At 36.0% G+C, this 19,349-nt stretch overlaps 1 protein-coding gene across 1 annotated transcript; it reads left to right on the forward strand.

The window, feature by feature from the left end:
* The first annotated feature begins 1,594 nt into the window (after nucleotides 1–1,594).
* On the forward strand, nucleotides 1,595–18,942 carry ABCD3 (ATP-binding cassette, sub-family D (ALD), member 3). Its single transcript, XM_009884751.1, has 22 exons — nucleotides 1,595–1,633; nucleotides 3,990–4,088; nucleotides 5,689–5,777; nucleotides 6,652–6,721; nucleotides 7,584–7,681; nucleotides 8,305–8,428; nucleotides 9,408–9,464; nucleotides 10,671–10,813; nucleotides 11,179–11,248; nucleotides 11,677–11,746; nucleotides 11,877–11,974; nucleotides 12,053–12,144; nucleotides 12,686–12,774; nucleotides 12,851–12,923; nucleotides 14,002–14,065; nucleotides 14,478–14,555; nucleotides 14,642–14,707; nucleotides 14,813–14,902; nucleotides 15,126–15,245; nucleotides 15,680–15,784; nucleotides 17,241–17,297; nucleotides 18,075–18,942. Exons 2-22 carry the CDS (start codon nucleotides 4,014–4,016, stop codon nucleotides 18,150–18,152), a joined length of 1,806 nt encoding a protein of 601 aa, XP_009883053.1. The 5' UTR covers nucleotides 1,595–1,633; nucleotides 3,990–4,013; the 3' UTR covers nucleotides 18,153–18,942.
* Nucleotides 18,943–19,349: the final 407 nt, after the last annotated feature.

Genomic DNA, 19,349 nt, shown 5'->3' on the forward strand with positions numbered 1-19,349 from the left:
AAACCAGATGTGAGTGGACTGATCCATACTCAAGGACACTTTTTTAAAGAATAGGTCAATCTTTGAAAAACTACAAGATGTATTGAGAAGTTTGTTGTACCAGCAATACATCGCTCCTACGTCACCGGGATGTAGTCTCTAACTAGATTGTTTTTTCGGCTTTGCACACTGTTACCATTTCTGCAGACATACTTCTGTCATGGCCTGATGAAGTGTTATATCTCTTCTGAACTTTTATTAAGTTATTTCTCCCACAACCTGCCCTCTGTTGCCCTTCATGTTCTTTGTTCTGTCTTTTGCACAAGTAGTCTTACAAGATTTTTATCTTCTCCTCTCAGGCTTCCATCTCATCATTACCTTTAATTAAGTATTTGTTAAACTGGCTTCTCTCCCTTCTCACTTTCATGGTCTCCTCCTTCACTTCTTTTCTCATATTCTTTGGCTACCTTGTGTCTTCCTTCCATAATTAAGGTATTTCTCTTCATTGATCAGTGACATTCATAAGCATGGTTTCATCCTAGATATTTTCTTTGCGGAGCTTTAAGGCACAAGTGTGAAATGATGCTGTTGAAGTTGTGGGATAACTGGTTGTGTGGCAGTCTGCAATTGTTTTGATGTTCTAGGCAGAAGGAGCCGTGCCTTTCATAGTTTCTGCTGCCCTGTAATTTCCTGGGTGCTGTCTTGAAAGTCTATGAATATTGTAGTTTTAAGGCAACCCACTCTCAATGTTTTAGTATGATGGCTGAGAAATGATAGGTTACAGTTTAATATGGTTAGCTGTCACTTTTAAACTACATAAATGTATAAGCTCTCCCAACAGCTTCATGTGCAGATCTGATGCTTGAATGTTGGGAAAGGAAGACAGACAAACTATAACTGTCTTATATGTCAGCTTGCCTTTCTTAAAAGGAGAGGAAGAAGAATAGCATTGTACTTTTGAATGTTTGTTTAGCACTAGTTGATAAATACTTTTCCTCTATCTGTTCTGTAAAATGCAGGGGAAGGAAAAAGGACAGAATAAAAACTAGGTCCCCTTCCAATGCAGAACCTTTCCAGGAACTTGGTTTCACAGGATCTTTTTTCCCCTGCAGCATGTTTATGAACAAATAATCTTTATATATAGTAAAATGTGTTATTTGAAAGGCAAATGTAATGCAAAACAAATCTGTTTGGCTTATGTAGATAATGCAAAACATCAAAGTTGGGTTGCTTGGATTGCTGAATCTGCATTCATGTAGTTTTCATTTGTGGTGAGTGGAACCACGTAGCCATGCTTGCCAAATATATGTGAGAAACATAAAAACACTAGGAGTTTATGATACAGAAGCCAAGGTAAAGCAAAACTCAGAGATGAAAGAGGGAGACTTAGTTTTCCTACATGAAACTAAACGGTGGAAGGAGCATGGTTTCATTGAAATTGTATAAAAACAGCGCATAAGTTTGACAAAAGGTAGCCATGCCGTGGAGACATTGTACTGCTTTGGAAGAAATAGATAGGGATGTAATCCCAAGCTTTCCTTTTTGTCTCCTCTGTATAGAGATGTATAGAGAAATGTGTGCTAATAACAAGTAAAATACTTTATTTTTCCTCTACAGCAAAAGAAGTGGAAAACAAGCATTGCAGAACAATGAGGTAATTCTTTCTTCATGTAATATATTTTTCATAATTTTAAATAATACTGATTTTTTTTTTTTTAACTTTAAGTCCCATAATTGTAGTTTTACTTTGGACAGAATGATGGCTATGGTGCAAATGTGGTTTGAATGATACTTTCAGACTTGTGTTGGTGAAACAGATGGAATAATCGGGTTAATCTCATGTGGCTGAGGTTTGACTGCATAATGATATGTGCTTGATGTGTACCATGTGCTTTTTCATTTCTTTGTGCCTCATGAATGTTTAAGGACTAGTGTTGTGAGTTTGGCTGTATGCATAGCAACAAACAGCTGCCTGTAGATTTGGTGTGACTTGTATTTCCTTTTTATTTAAAAGAAAAAAGTATAGAAAAAGATGTAGAGTCTGACAATTTCTAAAAAAGTCCTTCAAAATTCTGGTAGGAGGTTTGGCATTTCTCTCGTCTTTTGTGTGTCTGTTAATTCATTTATTTGAAAAGGATGTATTATATCCCTCTAAGTCAAGTTTTTTGTTCCAATAAAATATGACAGCCCAAAGGGCAGAGCCCATGATTAGAAATAGTGGGTCATATGATGGTATGAATAGGTAACTATTCCATGTACCTTCCATCTTTGCTTGAAACTTATGAAAAGGCTTGCACTGGATAAATATAAAGGTGCGTATAAGCATAATGTGAGCTTCTAGCCAGAACTTAACTACACTATCTGCCATAAACGCTTATGTTTTGCATAGCTATACCTATTTGTAAAAATTTGTCTAGCTTGCTCTTATTCCTCTCTATCTTGGATATAATTATACTGGATGAGAAGTCCAAGGAAAAAAAACTCTGGGAAAGAAGGTATTGGTATTAACGCAAGTGCAACACAGACACAGAAATGGGGAAGAGATGAATAGAGAGGAAGAATAGGTTCAGCTCAGACATCAAATACGTTTACTCAGGTACTGCTAGCAAATTTGCACATCAGACACTGTGTATGTCATTTCTATTACAGAAAAGCAGTAACATGTCATGCTTCATTAGGCCTGGACAGTAGTCTCTAGCTGTTGGGATTGCTTGGATTTTTGTGTAAATAACTTTTAATTAAAATATTTTTATCATCTATCATCATCACCTATACCATCCTATCTGGCTAGAATTTTTATCTGTAGTTTGCATTCATGTAGTTTTTTGAAGAGGGCAGGACTATAGTTGAGTTAATTCAATGGGACACAGGTGTAGGCTTATTCACAGGGCATTCAGAGTAAATTTGAGTTTGTTGGGGCTCAGAGCTTGCCCACGATGTTGCATATGTAAACAGTAAGTGAAGAGATTGAGTTGGGTTCTTTGTGCAAGTTTCTGTGGTTTAATCATCCTTGGAAATTAAAAAATAGAGTGCTTGATAGGACTGTCCGAGTTGATTAGTGGTGAATCACAGTCTGCTTCCTTTGTCTTCCCTATCCTGTCTCCCTAGGTTTTTCTTTCAGATTTCCTGTCTGACTATGTTGTAGTGTTGGTATAGGCATTGATAATTTATGCTTCACATGAGCCTTGGGTAGCAAACATAGCAGAATTAGGTTGATTAGAAAGGACTTGTTTTAAGTACGCATGTGTGCCCTTTTAGTCTGTTTTTAGAGCTGAATCTTTGTGTCACAACTGTGAAAGGAAAAAAAGAAAACAAAGGAAAGAAAGAAAAGATACCTGGACTATTAGCTGGTTTAAAAGTATTCAGGTTAATCAGGACAGAAGATAGGGTTATACGGAGTAAACAAGTGCAACTGACCCAAATAAAAGGTGTTTGGGTATTGGGGGGGTTAAGTCTGGTAGCTTTAGCTCGCGGAGTGTGTGTTGCACTGTTTTTTAGAATTAAAGGAATAACAAATTCTGCTTTCACTTGAAGCAAATTTGGGCTGTACAGTCAAGGAGTTTAAACCATTGATGGTCTAGACAAATGATGGAAGGTATCTTTAAAAAATACTGTCTAGGGACAAGCAATGTTAAGAGATGGCAGATTGCATGATAAGTTGCAATTGGTTGTTTTAATGCTGTGGTCTGCACTGCTTGTGTATGACTTTTAATGTAGATATGAAATAAATATTATTTTGTATTATAGCAGCTACTTCCTATTGCAATTTGTTTGGAAAGCTTAGTTCTCTTACTTAGGATTTCTGTTAGCTGTGAGCGCATACGCTCCCGATTCTTACATTTCATTCAACTTATGTGAGCAAGTCTTAAGTTGGAGGGAAATATTGCAAATGCTGCAGAAGGAAGATAGCTGTAAATGACTTGGATAGGAAAAATATCAGATCAACATTTAAATAATACATTACCAAAAAAATCTCACTTTTCTTGTTTTGCTTGTTGTATGTGCAGCAGAAGGAGGGAAAGAAGGAGCGAGCAATGGTGGACAGAGTGTTTATTGCAAGAATATGTCGAATCCTGAAAATAATGGTCCCTAGAACACTTTGTAAAGAGGTAAGCGTTGCCTGCAGTAACAATTAAAAATGAGCGGTTTTGGAGTCAAGTTTTCTTTTACAATTACATCAGAATTTAAACAAAAGCATATACTTTACTTGAATAAGACTAAATTGTGTGTTTTAAAATAGCAACATACTAATATAAAAATCTGTGTATGTTCAGTTTTTATATCACTAAAGTTGTATTCTGGTTTCAATTACAAGATAAGCCATTTACTGTCAGCTAATAACTACTGCCTGTAGCATATCTTTTAAAACAGCATCCGAGTTTTGCTTGATTCGATGCCAGTTAGTATGTTTCTCTGTACAAATGTTCTTTGTCTTTAAATAGCATGCTGTTCATCCATAATTTTGCTTTTGTAACTGATACCTAGGCCAACCCTTATTGGAAAGTTGAGTTTGTCAAAACATCTGTTAGCATCATTTCACGAAGGGTATGCAGACTAGACTTTAGCAAGATGAAATTGTTTGCCTCGGCATCTTTCTCATGCTTTCCGGAACACCTAAGTTTTCTTAAAAGAGCATTAGTTGAGCTCAGAACTTAAGTGATGAACTGTAGTATATTAGAACTTCAACATGCATCAGACACAAGAGCAATGAATTCCAGTGTACCGAATGTAGAGGAAGCATGGCAGCCAGCTAGCCTGGGTGAACAGGGACCTTCAACAGCTCGTTCACAAAAAGGAAGTACACGTAAGGTAGAAGCATGGATGGTAATGCCTCTGAGACTGCTGACAGAGCTGGCCTCCATCAACTTCAAAAGATCATGGCCATCAGAAAGGTTGCTGATAATCCCCAAATAAACCAAACATCGCTCCCGTCTTCAAAAACAAGTATACGGGAAGCTACAGGCTGGTCAGCCTCACCGTATTCCTAGTAAGGCTGTGAGCAAATCCTTCTGGAAGCTGACTCCGGCCATGTGAAGGACAAAAAGGTGATTGCATACAGCCAGACTGGATTTACAGATGGCAGATCATGCCTTACTAACCTGATTGCTTTCAGTGATGAGATGACTGGCTGCGTGGATAAGGGAAGAACAGCAGATGTTGGTACTTTGATTTTAGCGAGGCCTTGAAACTAAGATCTCCCCTAGTACCCTGATAGCTAAACTGAATTGGCTGGATGAGTGGACAATGAGGTGGATGGAAAATGGGCTGGACTGTTGGATTTAGAGGTTTTTGATCAATGGTACAAGGTCTGACTGATGACTGGTTACTATTGGCCCTGTTTTGAGGGGGAATTGGAGTAGGTGACTTTGAGGTCCCTTACAATCTATATAATCCTATGCTTATGGCAGAAGGGTGTCTCAGAATAGCAGTAACTTCTTTATCCCTGCAATCCTCCATCTTACAGGATGTGTCTAGTATATGTATCAACCAAATGCAGCTTTTTAAAAGACAAATGTTCGCCATAAAAATGTAATCAGTATTGTATTAAAAATATTGTATGCTAATGTGTTTACTGCAAAGGAAGCAAATATTACATTAGCTGGGGGCAGCAGGGTACTGCTCTTCTGCTAGATACAGTTGGACCACTTACTAGAAGAAAGTGGTGTATTTTATTCATTGTTTAACTGTTACATTTCAATTTTGTACTAGACAGGTTATTTGCTGCTTATTGCTGTGATGCTGGTAGTCCGCACGTATTGTGATATTTGGATGATTCAAAATGGAACAGTCATTGAAAGGTATCTATAAACTTGTTATTTTTAAACATTTTCTTGTGTTTAACAGGGAACGTAGTATGTCAGAACACATGTTCAGACGTTTTATAGCTTGCTTATTTATATAAAACAGTTGGAAAACTGGTATAGTTGCAGTTTTGGGGAGGATACCTATATTTTAACATAAATAATTGTTAATCAACTGTTTTTCTGCTGTTGAATGCAATTTTAGTGTTTTAACCAAAATTTACTTATGAAATTATTTTCAGTTCTTTTGATCACATTTTATACACTGAACACTAAATCTTATGTTGATCTGAATGTTCAAGAGGGCACTTCAGAATAGCGGCATAGTGCATCGGTGTCATAGACTCAGACATGTTGCTTGAATATTAGGACTGTTACTTCTTACTAAGCTGTTTGCTCTTTAGAGTGATAAACCTAGTGCTTATCGTTTTAGAAAGTGTTTTCTAGACCTCTGATTAATCTTGTTGCTCCTGTTGCTAATTAAAGCAAGTCAGAATTTGTCTTGATGTGTGAATTCAAAATTATATTGTATTTCAGCAAAGACTTTCAGTGCTTTGTAGAATGGAAGGACTGCTTTGTTTCTCTCTTACGAGAAACTATGAAAGCAAAGAAGGAAAGGAACTGATAGTCTGTGACCATGCATTTCTGAGCCCTTAATGCAGGCAGCTACTGCAGGAGCAGAGGGAGATACTTGATTAGTGTGGCACTTATCACTTGACTTTCAGAAGTCTGTCATACTTGATACTACAGATTTCCGTGATGATTTCTATTTTCTCGGTGTGGTCCACTGTGAATTTATCCACTTAAGACATGCTAGTTTACACTTTCTTGTTTCTTTTGTAACTAACTCTTGGCTGATGGTTGTTTACAGTGCTATCATTGGCCGCAGCAGAAAAGACTTCAAGAAATACTTGTTCAACTTCATCGCCGCAATGCCTGCTGTAAGTGCTTTTCTTGTGCTGGCCTTTTAGTAGAACATATTTTAAGTGTAAATTAAGAATTTGAGGAAAAGATCTGGAATGAGTGTCTTAAACCCCATGAAAACTACATGCAGGTCTGTATTAAGAGACATTTCACTTTCTGGCTGCAGTGGGTGGGAGACTTTGTCAGCATGTTTCCTTATTGATTGCAGCTATTTTTCTAACAGATGGGTTTAGGTTTTCAGGTTGGTTTTGTTGATGGCAATTTGGCTGATAGCTTAGCATTCCATCTGTAGTACTGCATAATAACATCTTATGGATTGGATGATGTTTCAACTTTGTAGATTTGGGATTTTTTGACACCATTGAAGATGAAGATTTTTTAGTCTTCAATTTTTATATTTCTTACAGCTTCTTTTGAGATTTGTTATGTTTTTTTTTCCACCCGTTAACTTTCCTTCAGCTTGCCAACATTTCTGACCTGCACCAGATAGAAATAATCATTACTACTTATTAGATAATGTACCTGTTTTACAATATATTTAAAAGCAAATTTATCAGTTTAAGGTAGTGGTTGTCAAATGACGGCTCTTTTCTAAAGCTTATCAGAAGAGCTGAAGATATGCTATAGGAACATAGTTTTATATTAAATCTTTTGATATGGTGAGATCCACTGGGAACTGGAGTTTTCAAAAATGTAGACAGAAACCTAATTAGTGGTCCTGCAAATGCCATATGGTTGGTCTTAGGTGTGTTAATAGTATTATTTACTTCAAGGGGAGAATTCACCTGTTCTAAAGTGTTTGCACAATTTATGCTGCGAACTAATTAAAGTATATTAAATCTTGTTAGCTAAATATTGAAATACTGTCTCTTATTTTAGATTTCTTTAGTGAATAACTTCCTGAAGTATGGTCTAAATGAATTGAAACTTTGCTTCCGAGTAAGACTTACCAGATACCTCTATGAGGAATATCTTAAGTAAGTAATACCTTGTTAATGTCTAAAGGTTTTAACAAGTAAATTGATTAAAATAAAACCAAATCATTTTAACTACATAGTAAGAAGGTAGCAAAGTGCTTAACAGGCTAGGTATACTGTTTAGAAAAGGCTTTTGGTTGCAACTAATGTGCAGTTAAGGATGAGTGGCTTATCCAGGTTGTATATGACACAGATACAAAGACAGTAAAGTTGCCTCAATTGGGGAAAAAAAATAATGCACTGTACTGCTTCCATTACTGGGTCAGCTTCCAAAGTACTTCAGTTGCTTTCATATAGTGCTAATAATCCTTCAGGCTGAATCGGATGCATGAACTTGAGTAGCTGTTTCTGTCCTTCTGCACTGAATTTTGGTTGTCAAGCGTGCTGATGAAGAGTTTGTGAGGGTTTTCTAACTCTGAAGTTCAGCAGCAGTGCATAGAGCAGCATGGGCTTGACCTTCAACTGAGACATCCTGGAAGCTAAACAGTTCTGGAGGATTTAATGTGGATCTGGTCAGGCAGAAGCACAAGCTATGTTGGCTCCATACAGTCGTTTAATGTTTGAATTACTTTCCGTCTCAGTTGTCTGAAGCAGGCTGCCACTTAGCTATTGTTTTCTTTCAGAGCTTATACGTACTACAAAATGGGGAATCTGGACAACAGAATAGCTAATCCAGATCAACTCCTTACACAGGATGTGGAAAAATTCTGTAACAGTGTAGTGGACCTGTACTCAAACCTTAGCAAGGTAAGTCTTTTCAGAGAGAACTTTGAGTAATAGCTGTTGATGTTTAGAAAGTGAAGTCAGAGCTTAAAACAATTGCTTGCATTTATATGTATTGTTTGGAGCATCGTGCTAAAAAAATTGTTTATGGTATTATATTATTTCACACTGTTTTCCATGACCTCTGCTAAAGTACTGTTGTGGGTTGTTATAATTTGTATTAAATTTTCTTTTAAAGAACTTAGCACGTTCTTTTGCAGTTGAACAGTGATGAGTACACTTCCTCAGCTAGTTAGGTTTCAGAAGAAAACCAGTGGCTAGCTTTTAGTTACACACAAATATTATTTTGGGTAGGGAGCTGTGGTGGAATAAGCATTTCCCTCTGTTTCTGGTGTAAATTTTAGGGGGTTTAGGAAATGAAGTAGAATACTGTTGAAATTTCAAGACTAAATATTTTTTGATGCTGTGCTGTTCATACAAGCAGAAGTATAAAGCAAAATACAAGTTGATGTGTTCAAAAACTTCTTGCCACAAAACCTGTAGTTTGGCTGCTCTAGCTTTGAGAGAGTGTATGGAACAGGGTGCTTGCAAATTGGAATATTGCTTCTGTCAGGTACATAGCCAACTACATGGCATTGTCCTTCTGCTCAGTATTCCTCACAATTACTTTAGTTAAGTAATCACAGGGTCTAGGCCAGCTTCTCTTAGTGTGCAGAGTGTTATTACAGACCTAAAATAGTGAAGTACTTTTTTGTATGGTATGTACTTTATCTGAATATCATCATGCTTTTATGTTCAATTCTTGTGTGAATGTTTTCAGGATAACGTCATGTGGCTGAGATTCCTTTTGTTTTAGCATTTAGTTGGTATAATATGTTGACCAGTATTGTGCTTTAATACAGAGCTATAACTCTTCTTGGGGTGGTTGGTGGTTTCTGGACCATTCTGTATTTGTTTTATGTTGGTGTTCTAATGCTTTTTTTCTTCTATGCTTCTCTTACAGCCCTTCTTAGATATAGTTTTGTACATCTTCAAGCTAACAAGTGCAATAGGAGCTCAGGTAAATTGAATAGATTTTTTTAGCATAATAAGCAAATTTTCCCTTCTTTGGTTATAGCCTTGTGCCTGTTTGGAGTCTGAGGAAAACTCTAGATGATATTTATAGATTCATCCATTACTTGAAGGTATATACTGAAAATATGTTTTTACACTTAGTGTGTTGTATGCCTGAGTGATCTCTATCTTGAAGCAAGCAAAATAAAAATCAGAATTTGTAGGCATTCAATCAAAAATTTGAAGAGACAATAAAGTTCTTTATTTTCTTCTAGCAGTTACTTGGGAATCCCATTTAGTACAGTACCCTTCTGGCTGCTTATGTCTTGCATGACTTCCATTTATGGGAGAAAATAAGTTTTCTGGTTTTTTGCAGCCTCTGTAAAGAGGAGCCATTCCTTGCATTGAGCTGTATGACCATTATATTCCCCCAATAAGCTGAATCATTTCAAAAATGGTTCTTCACCTCAGTAAAATGATGCATTATCAAAAATGTTCAAGGTTTGACAAGAAGTAGCTCTGGGACCTATAATGTAGGTTTTTCTCGAAACAGGCTGCAGTAAGGCTTAGCTGAACCTAGGTAACTTTTCCAATTTCAGATGTCTTTGCATTGCTCTCTGTAATATTTAGTTAATACAAGTAGTTCATGCCAAATTCAGCTTATGCCTTCAGTTTTATGCTGTGCCACACTTCAGTAATATTTAAGCATGCAGTTTGGGAGCCCTGGACTACTGAAGCTTAGGATCCAGAAGAATAAGACATCTCTACCAGGACTGCTCGAGAGAAGCAGGAAATGTGTTGGAGTTGTATGGATCAAAGAAGGGAGTGGAATCGAAATATTGACTGCCATGACAATGTAGCAAATATGGAGAAAAAGAACTAGGTAGCAATGAAGGAGAGGAAATGAGAGAAGACCAGGAAATTATTAGTGAAATAAGCTAGGACACTAGGCTACAGAGATTGCACTGGATGATGATGATAACTTGAGTAGAAGGCTGGGATGGGAAGGGTGTCTGAGGGCAGAGAATTAGTAAAATTAGTAAAAATGTCTGCAGGACAAAAGAAAGGAACATGATGGGAATGACAGGAGTAATTGAATTGGTAATTTAGACACATGGGAGATGAGAATCAAGGGATTCATGCTTTCTGGGCATTTTGGATACAGATTTTTGAGACCTTTGGTAAGCTCTTCTTCTTTTTTTGGTATTTACAGGGTCCAGCTAGCATGATGGCGTACTTGATTATTTCGGGCTTTTTCCTTACACGTTTAAGGAGACCAATTGGCAAGATGACTATTATAGAACAAAAATACGAAGGGGAGTACAGATACGTCAACTCACGGCTTATTACAAACAGGTATAGATTTAATTGGATAGCAAGGTATATATGACAAAGTAATGCTGTGGTGTAAATGGAAGCTGTGTTAAAATATATTTGGAAAGTCTGATACTATCAGTTCTGAGCTATGTGTTTGCATCTTTAATGCAGATTATTATTAAATAATTTGTATGTGCATTATATTTCTAATTCAAAAGACAAACTATAGCTGGGCTATAATAAGCTTATGTTTTACTAATGAAATTAGAGCTTGTACTTTTTCACAAAAGGTAACTGAAAGGGCTACATTCCTGTGTTTTATGGCTGACTTTTTTTCAAGGACTATCTTTAACAAAGTGAAGTTGCATTCTTGATGGGTTGGTTTGTGTTTTGGTTTTTTTTAGTGAAGAAATTGCTTTTTATAATGGAAACTTGAGAGAAAAACAGACTATTCACAAAACCTTCCGTAAACTGGTAGGACTTCTTTTATCTTTTACATCATCTTAAGCAAAACTTCAATTAGTTTTATCATCGTGATTCTTGACATAATTAATATAAATTAAATTATAGTGGCTTGGTGTTTATGCTGTTACAGTCATTAGTAGGCTGTAAGCAGAACACAAGTTTCTGATAGAATGGTCTTTCTCTTGCCACTTACCTCCTTTTCATCCACCACAGTTAATATTCTCTCACTGCTTAGTTTCAAGTGTAGGTTGTTTGGATCTAGAGTGTAAGTCTTTGCCAGCAGGGACACTTGTGTAGTACTTGTCACAGTTATAGGCATGTTGAGGTATCTGTGACTTGGTGAAAAATAACTATGGAATCAAACATCTGTAAAATAATAAGAGATAGTAAAACACGTACTGATATAGTCTGACATTTTTTCTTCCGTAACTTGCCAGGTGGAACACTTGCATAATTTCATCCTGTTCCGGTTCTCTATGGGTTTCATTGATACTATCATTGCCAAATGTAAGTGTTTTGTCCAGTGCTAATGGGTTGCTGGAAATAAAAAAAAAGTGCTAAATTTTTTACATGAGAATTCTCTTTTTTCTTACTTCTCCAATTAATCTGTAGCTTAATATTTACTTTTAAACTGCAGACCTTGCCACTGTGGTTGGTTACCTGGTGGTTAGTCGTCCATTTTTGAACCTGGCTGATCCTCGTCATCAGAATAGTACTCATGCAGAACTTTTGGAGGTAAGTAGAAGATAATTAAAACAGTTTCCTGTATTTAAATTTTGTTAGTCCACATAAAGAAACTTACTTCTGCTCTAGGATTACTACCAAAGTGGAAGAATGTTACTGAGAATGTCTCAAGCTTTGGGCAGAATAGTCCTAGCAGGCCGTGAAATGACAAGATTGGCTGGGTAAGCTTAATAGTAGTTGTGTAAAATAATCTTTCTTAAAGTTATGTTGTTGCTGTTTCTCATCGCATTGTAAGAAACTGACTGTAGAATTAAAATGAGCTTATGTGCTTTGTTCATTGCAGACCCTGAAAACGTAGAAATTAAAACCAGTTTATGCTGAAAACATATCAGAAGATGTGCTAATTACGTCCACTAGTAATTTCATATCTGAATAGTAGCAGCATACATTTTCAATGTTTAATTGAAAAGAGATTGTCAAATGCTCATAAATCAATTATGTATTGATTATTTACCAAACTTTTTTTTTACATCTTAAGAAAAGTTATCAAATATTTGGCTATTACAGAAAAAGGTTCTTCTAAATATTGTAAATATTGGCCAACCTCAGTGCAACTCTTAAAATGTAAACAGTCTGTTTCTGTGCTGGGTTAAATAACTTTGTTGCTTTGTAACAGAGTACATATTAGAGCTTCTATGGATTTCTAAAGCCTCTAAGGATTAATTACTTATAGTTTTGTTTTTTGGTTTTTTTTTTTTTTAGTTTCACAGCTCGAATTACAGAACTAATGCAGGTTCTGAAGGACTTGAATAGTGGCAAATATCAGCGTACCATGGTATCGCAAGAAAAAGGTAGATGTGACGTAATATGCAATACGTGCATCTCCATGTAGTGTTCCAGTCTCTAATACTTTTTTCTTAATTTAAGATGCAGATAAAAAGCAAGCTTTGCCTTTGATACCTGGATCTGGAGAAATTATCAACACTGATAACCTTATCAAGTATGTTTACAAAGTTTCCACAACGTCAGTATTTGTAATGTAGTCTGGCTTTTTAAGTTTTTCCCTCTATCACTATTAATAGAAATTTTAATACACATTATTACAGTATGCAATTTCTGCTGCACCATAATTTATTTGCAAATAGTTCCACTACACTTTCACTCAGCATTTCTAGTCTGTAAGTCATCCTTGTCCTTTCATGTTAGCAGGAGACATAATATGCTGTCTGGACTTAGCCTTTTTCAGTAACATTTTCTGCTGTCCTTTGCAATATGTCTTCCCAGACCGTTTTGTTAACACTTTATCAAATGTCTTCTTAGAAATATGTCAGTTACAGATTTTATTCCACGGTATAATTCAGAAGTAAAAAACAGGGGCAAGTCTGTATTCAGTTTAAAATATGTGTTTGTATTTCTATATGCTTGGACGCTTCATTGATGTACTCAAGTAGCAATCAATTCCTCAGTTCTTTGCAGACTGAGGAACATAGTATTGACATAGTAGTACTACTTAAAGGTATAAAGGAAAGCCAGTTAAGAGATTAAATAGCCTCAGTCTGGTCAATGTGGAAAGCACGTAGTGGAGCAGAGGGGAAAGGGGGGAGCTATTTTTATTATTTTTGTTAAACACACAAAAGAAAAAACCCCAACAAAAAACCCAGGGGGCAGGTGAGCACCAAAGTCATTCATTTTGTATTCTGTAACTGTCTCTCGTTTCAGTGGCCAGTTGAGCCCAAACCATGACAGATTACACTTCCGCTAGCAGGTTTAAAATGAAGTGCATCATCCTTAAATGTAGTTTTATATCCATAAGATGTTTTGGAGACCAAAGGCTTAGAAGGATTCAGAAAATAAATACATGAAGGAAAAAAAATCATCTGTAGAGGATTGTTAAACACTAAAGTACCACTTTTGGTTCAAAAACTTCCTTAGCTATTAATAGTTGGAAACTGGGACTGAAAAAAGTACTGCTAAAGTCTTGCCCTATTCCTTAAATCTCTGATTAAGCATGCAGTATTAGCTGCTTTTAGGCAACTGCTCTTTTTTTTTTTGTCTTTTTAATGTTGCAATACAAATAGGTTTGATCATGTTCCATTGGTGACACCTAATGGAGATGTTTTGATTCAAGACCTTAACTTTGAGGTAAGTTTGGGTTTTTTTTAATATCACAGAAAACTATATTAATATAAAAATTTTAAAGTGAAGGTGATAATTTCAGAGGTAATCTGATTTATAAAAAATGTGGCAACCAAAATGAAGAGGTGCTTTTATGGTATGCTTGATTTGAATAAAATTGTCATTTTAGTTTAAAAAAAAAAAAAAAAAAAGACCGTAAGCTATTTTCCCAAAAAATGGTTTTGTTGTTACAAGTGTGTTTTCTTCCAGCTGCAGTTGATGCTAAACTAGTTGGAAAAAAATTAATTATTGGTTGAAATCAGTCATCGTAATGTCAGAAAGTACTATGTACAAAGACACCAGCTTGTCTTACTGTTTGTAGAAGCTTTCAGAAATTCTTTGTCACTATCTTTTTAATGTGTTTGCTTTGCATTTTTAGGTTCGATCTGGTGCAAATGTTCTGATTTGTGGGCCAAATGGTTGTGGGAAGAGCTCACTTTTTCGTGTTCTTGGTGAGGTAAGGGAACTTTAAGTAAACAGGGGAGAATCCAAAGCACTGTTGTAATTGGACTTTGTTTAAGTTTAAACCTTTTTCTGTTGCAGTTGTGGCCTTTGTTTGGTGGGCGTTTAACAAAACCTGTAAGAGGAAAGTTGTTCTATGTTCCGCAGGTGAGGCCAAGTACTTTAATTGACAAATGCTCTCTTTCTTCCTACTTTGGCTATGTTTAGAAATATTTGACATTCTTTTTTTTTTTTTTTTTAACTGTATTTCAGAGACCATATATGACACTTGGAACGCTCAGAGATCAAGTTATATATCCAGACACCTTAGAAGATCAGAGAAAGAAAGGGATTTCTGACCAGGTAATGATAATTAGTTCATTAACCATTTGTCTTGGTTAACATGAGTAATGCTTCAGACTTAAATACTGAAATTTTTATTAAAAACAATGCATGTAGTTTGTTTTTAATATTTATCAGGGTTGATAGAGCACCAGTATAATAGTATAATCCTTTATAATATTTTTCAATCATTTCTTTATTAAGTTCACTTAAGCTCTGTTTGTCATTCCTGTTTCAATAAAAGGTGCTGAAGGAGTACTTGGATAATGTCCAGCTGGGTCAAATCTTGGAACGCGAAGGAGGCTGGGATAGTGTTCAGGATTGGATGGATGTACTCAGCGGGGGAGAAAAACAGAGAATGGCGGTAAGTCTCAAAAGCATAAATACTTAACAAATCCTGGGCATAGGTTGAAAATGTAACCTGAATTGTAAGCGATTTTTGTTTACTGAATATTAATACTTTACTTAAAGAAAAAACCTCCTGAAATGCGAAATACCTGCATACTGTGAAAACAGCCTAAAATAGACCCTATTGTACCCCAAATTTAATGGGAAATGTTGACCTTTTACCACACCTTACACTTTGATTGTATAAACAAAAGTTCTAAAATAATCTGTTTTTCACAAAAATAAAAGTGAAGATAATATACAGCTCTCGGATTTTCAGGCTTCAGTGGGTGCCAACTTAAATTCCCTTGCCACAGTGAATTTTTAGATACTAATGCGTAGTTTAAATTCTAACACTGCATTATTTGTTGTAGTTCTGTATCCACAGTAGCTTTTTGGTTTGCGTTCCAGATGGCAAGGTTGTTTTATCACAAGCCCCAGTTTGCAATTCTGGATGAATGCACCAGTGCTGTCAGCGTTGATGTAGAAGGCTACATTTACAGCCACTGCCGAAAGGTAAGCTCTTTGTTTCTAGAATTATAACTCTGTATGTTAACAGGAAACTTAAAACGGTACAAAGTGCACTCTTCCTTATGCCTAGTGCAGATTTAAAAAAAAAAACCAACAAACAAACAAAAGTTAGAAGGGCATGCAGGGACCCTTTATGCACACTAGAATTCAATAGTTGTTTTGTGGTATTAAGGTAATTTAGATGTACATGTGGCCTCTGTACATCAGAGAACTCTTACTAACTGGTGAGTAACCTTACTTTTCCAGATAAACTCTTAGAATGTCAAGTGAAGATGAAATAACCTAAAATTTTATACTTTTTTTTTGTTTTTCGAGAGGTGGTTTTTGGCCAGGGCAACAGAAGTGAAAGGTGGCAAATTAACGTTTCCATCTCTTTTGAGATCTGAAAAGCCAAGCACTCCAGGAAAACATGATGATATTAAATACAGTTTTCTATTTCATTTCCCTTTTATACTCGCCTTTTCAGATTCTATGTAGTGCCACGTGAAACATCAATAAGATTCAATTTCAGTCCCCTAGCCTGGGAAAGAATGGGCTTGAAATAACATTAATTATTGAGTAGCAGTATTCTCGGAATGGTAATGGAGCAAAGCTGTGCATCCACTGAAATATGTACTTTAAACTTGAAGTTGGAACTTAAGGAGCCCTCCGTAGTAGTAAACTGACACTAGATGAGGACTGCAGAGGAATGGGCAGTATTTCTTGAACTAATTTTACCACATAATGTCAATATGTCAATTTACACCATAGTGTCATATTTACACCATAATGTCAATACCCTGTCAATTTTCTAAGTCTGTTTTGCACATACTTGTTATACTGTTAACTTGAACGTTCATTTGTACTTTTGTTTTAGAGTTACTGTTGCCAGGTCGCTAATGCATATTATGGAAAAATAGAGTTCCTGGTTCAGCTGTCCTTGCAGAAAGAAAAAATGTTAACCGGTTTTATCATCAGAGTCATTTTGTCCTTTAATTGGTGCTACTGTTAGGGATGCAAAATTAACCGAGTTGCAAGGAAATGAAAATTATTCACCTTTAAATTGTCACTTTAAGTTTTCATTTCATTAAAGGCTGTTGTGGTTTTGTTGAGGGTTTTTTTGCTGTTAAGGTAGATTTCTTTTAATCACCAGGTTTGTTGTTTTACCTGCCTCCTACCTTCCTACCTTACCTCCTTTGCCCAGTTCATTCTATGTTTTGCCAAATCATTAGGAGGAAAGAATGGTGAAATCAATTAAAAAAAGATAAATCTCTCCTGCATTTTTTCTTTTTTTTACTGCAAAATCTTGTATTAAGGCTATACATATGTACCATTAATAATAGAATCTGGAAGTTTGTGATTATGAATTTAAGCTCTTCAGCTGAGATCATGCTGAAAAATAAGTAATGCCTAACCCATGAGAAAAATTAACTGCTTTACTGTGTGTATTTTCTTCATGTAGGTTGGCATCACTCTCTTCACTGTCTCCCACAGAAAGTCACTCTGGAAACATCATGATGTATGTAGTCTTTGCTTTTGCTAAGGGTATCTGTAGGTGATAGGGGTTTTGTTGTTTGACTTTTTATTAAATTGACTTTACAATTCAAGGTGTTCTCATTTTACATGCTAATAAGTCATGTTGTGATTTTTTAAAAACTTTACTTTCATAATCCAGTTGCACTATTTGAAATATTCTTATGCTTCTAGTTATGAAGGGAAAAGTAACCAAAAATCTTTTAATGTATCTATAAATCTAGCCTCAAAAATATAAAAGGCTCACTAGATACTTAAGTCTTCTTTCTTAGCCTCAAAGAAACACTTGAACCAGAATCCAGTACACATCATGGAGTTATTGCTTTCAAGATACCTAATACATCTACACATAAAAAAAAAAAAAAAGAAGAGGTTAATCTCTAATACATGGACTTCTTTTCTTCCAACTTAAGATTTTACTATTATTATTGCTTTTTATGCAGACAGACTATATCCGTGGGGAAAAATACTGAATTAATACACAGGGATGAATGTGTACCTTAAGTATACTGTCACACAACCCAAGATAGCAGTGTTAAGTCTAGGTGTGACCATTAGCAGACTGATGCATGATATGAACAAAAACAGTTTAACTGTTTTTGCAGAGGCAGTTGGATTTAATGAAACATTAGGTGGGAGCAGCTTACCTTTTGGCTAGCTGAGTTTAAGATTTTGCATTAAAACTACTTCAAAATATAATTTATTTAGGTATTTATAGACCTGGTAATTTTTAGGTGGTTGATAACATGCTCTTTTATTTCAGTTCTACTTGCATATGGATGGCAGAGGAAACTACGAGTTCAAGAAAATAACTGAAGACACAGTTGAATTTGGATCTTAAAGTCATGAACTGAGCTGCTACAGAGACTGATGATTACAGGAAGTGTGTAGAATGACAGACATTGTACAATAGAACTACTCAGCTTGTTTTTTAACAATTAACTAGGATAACCCAAAACAAGCTGTTAAGCGTTTACTATTATGTAGGATATTGCTAATTGTGTATATGTTGGTTTAATTATTGATATGTACTAAGAATGTCCTTATTCTTGTGGTTTAAAAACCTGCCTAAATTAAATTGGGCTTAAATCACTGTAACCTGATTCATCCTGGGATGCAAACCATTTGAAATCAGCTGATTTGACTTTTGTAGACCTTCTTTCCCTTCAGTGAAAAGCCCTGTTAAAATTAGGGTTGCTACCTCTCTTGTTCCTGCAAAGCAGTCTTGGATTTTTGCTCTGTTCTATGCATATTTCTAAGTTATCTCATGTGGTGCAGGACATCTCCCATCTTCAGATCTGTGCCCTGTTAAATGAAAGAGCCTTTTCCTTGACCAAGCCTTGATATGTAGCCGATATGCCCTTGCTGATAAAGGATGGACTGAACCTAAAAGACAAAACTAATTCCTTCTGCTAAAAAAATTAGGCTTGTTCTTTGCTGGGTTTTAACATCTGTCTGTCCATGCAATTCTCTCTGCTGCTCAGCAATCCCATTCTCTCCCAATTTAGCAAGAGCTTCATCCGTCCCCCACTCTAGCTGCCCTTTTTCTGTCAGGTAATGAAGAGTTGAGAGGAGGTTGAGGGAGGAAAGGACTGCCTAAAAAAGAAAGGGAAAAGTGGTGTTCCTTGTATCAAACAGTCTTGTGCATGTTTTCAGCTCTGAAGAAAGAAATGACTCCCACAAGAAGAATCAGAGAAAAGAATGTGGGTCCAGTCATTCTTCTCTTGAAATCAGTAGGGCTTAGAATGGACTCAAAAATGTTAATCTGTGAGACAGCAGACTGTTGTCTGTCCTGTGTGTGTTCAGTCCTGTAATACAGCAGTTGCTTTTTCTAAGTTCCTCCTTTTCTCCCTCTTCAGAAGATCAGATCTCCTCATGGTTTTAGCTGCCCTTCAGGTCTGAGTTTGAAAGTAAAGAGTTCCTGTTTGGTCTTCTAGGCTGTGAAGCCTAAAATGATGCTTTAATCCTCCACATTTATTATGCTATTTGTGATGAGGTTTCTTGATTTCTGATACAAGTTATTCACTAGTGATTCTCA

The sequence above is a fragment of the Charadrius vociferus genome, unplaced genomic scaffold (assembly GCF_000708025.1).
Source record: "Charadrius vociferus isolate BGI_N301 unplaced genomic scaffold, ASM70802v2 scaffold163, whole genome shotgun sequence".
NCBI lineage: Eukaryota > Metazoa > Chordata > Aves > Charadriiformes > Charadriidae > Charadrius > Charadrius vociferus.

What these genes read in the sequence shown, in the direction of transcription:
- ABCD3 (XM_009884751.1), top strand. Translation starts at nt 4,014, where the DNA reads ATGGTGGACAGAGTGTTTATTGCAAGAATATGTCGAATCCTGAAAATA. An exon ending in ACAAAACCTTCCGTAAACTG is followed by an intron (nt 11,249 to 11,676) that starts GTAGGACTTCTT and finishes GTAACTTGCCAG; the next exon opens with GTGGAACACTTGCATAATTT. An exon ending in CACTCTGGAAACATCATGAT is followed by an intron (nt 17,298 to 18,074) that starts GTATGTAGTCTT and finishes CTTTTATTTCAG; the next exon opens with TTCTACTTGCATATGGATGG.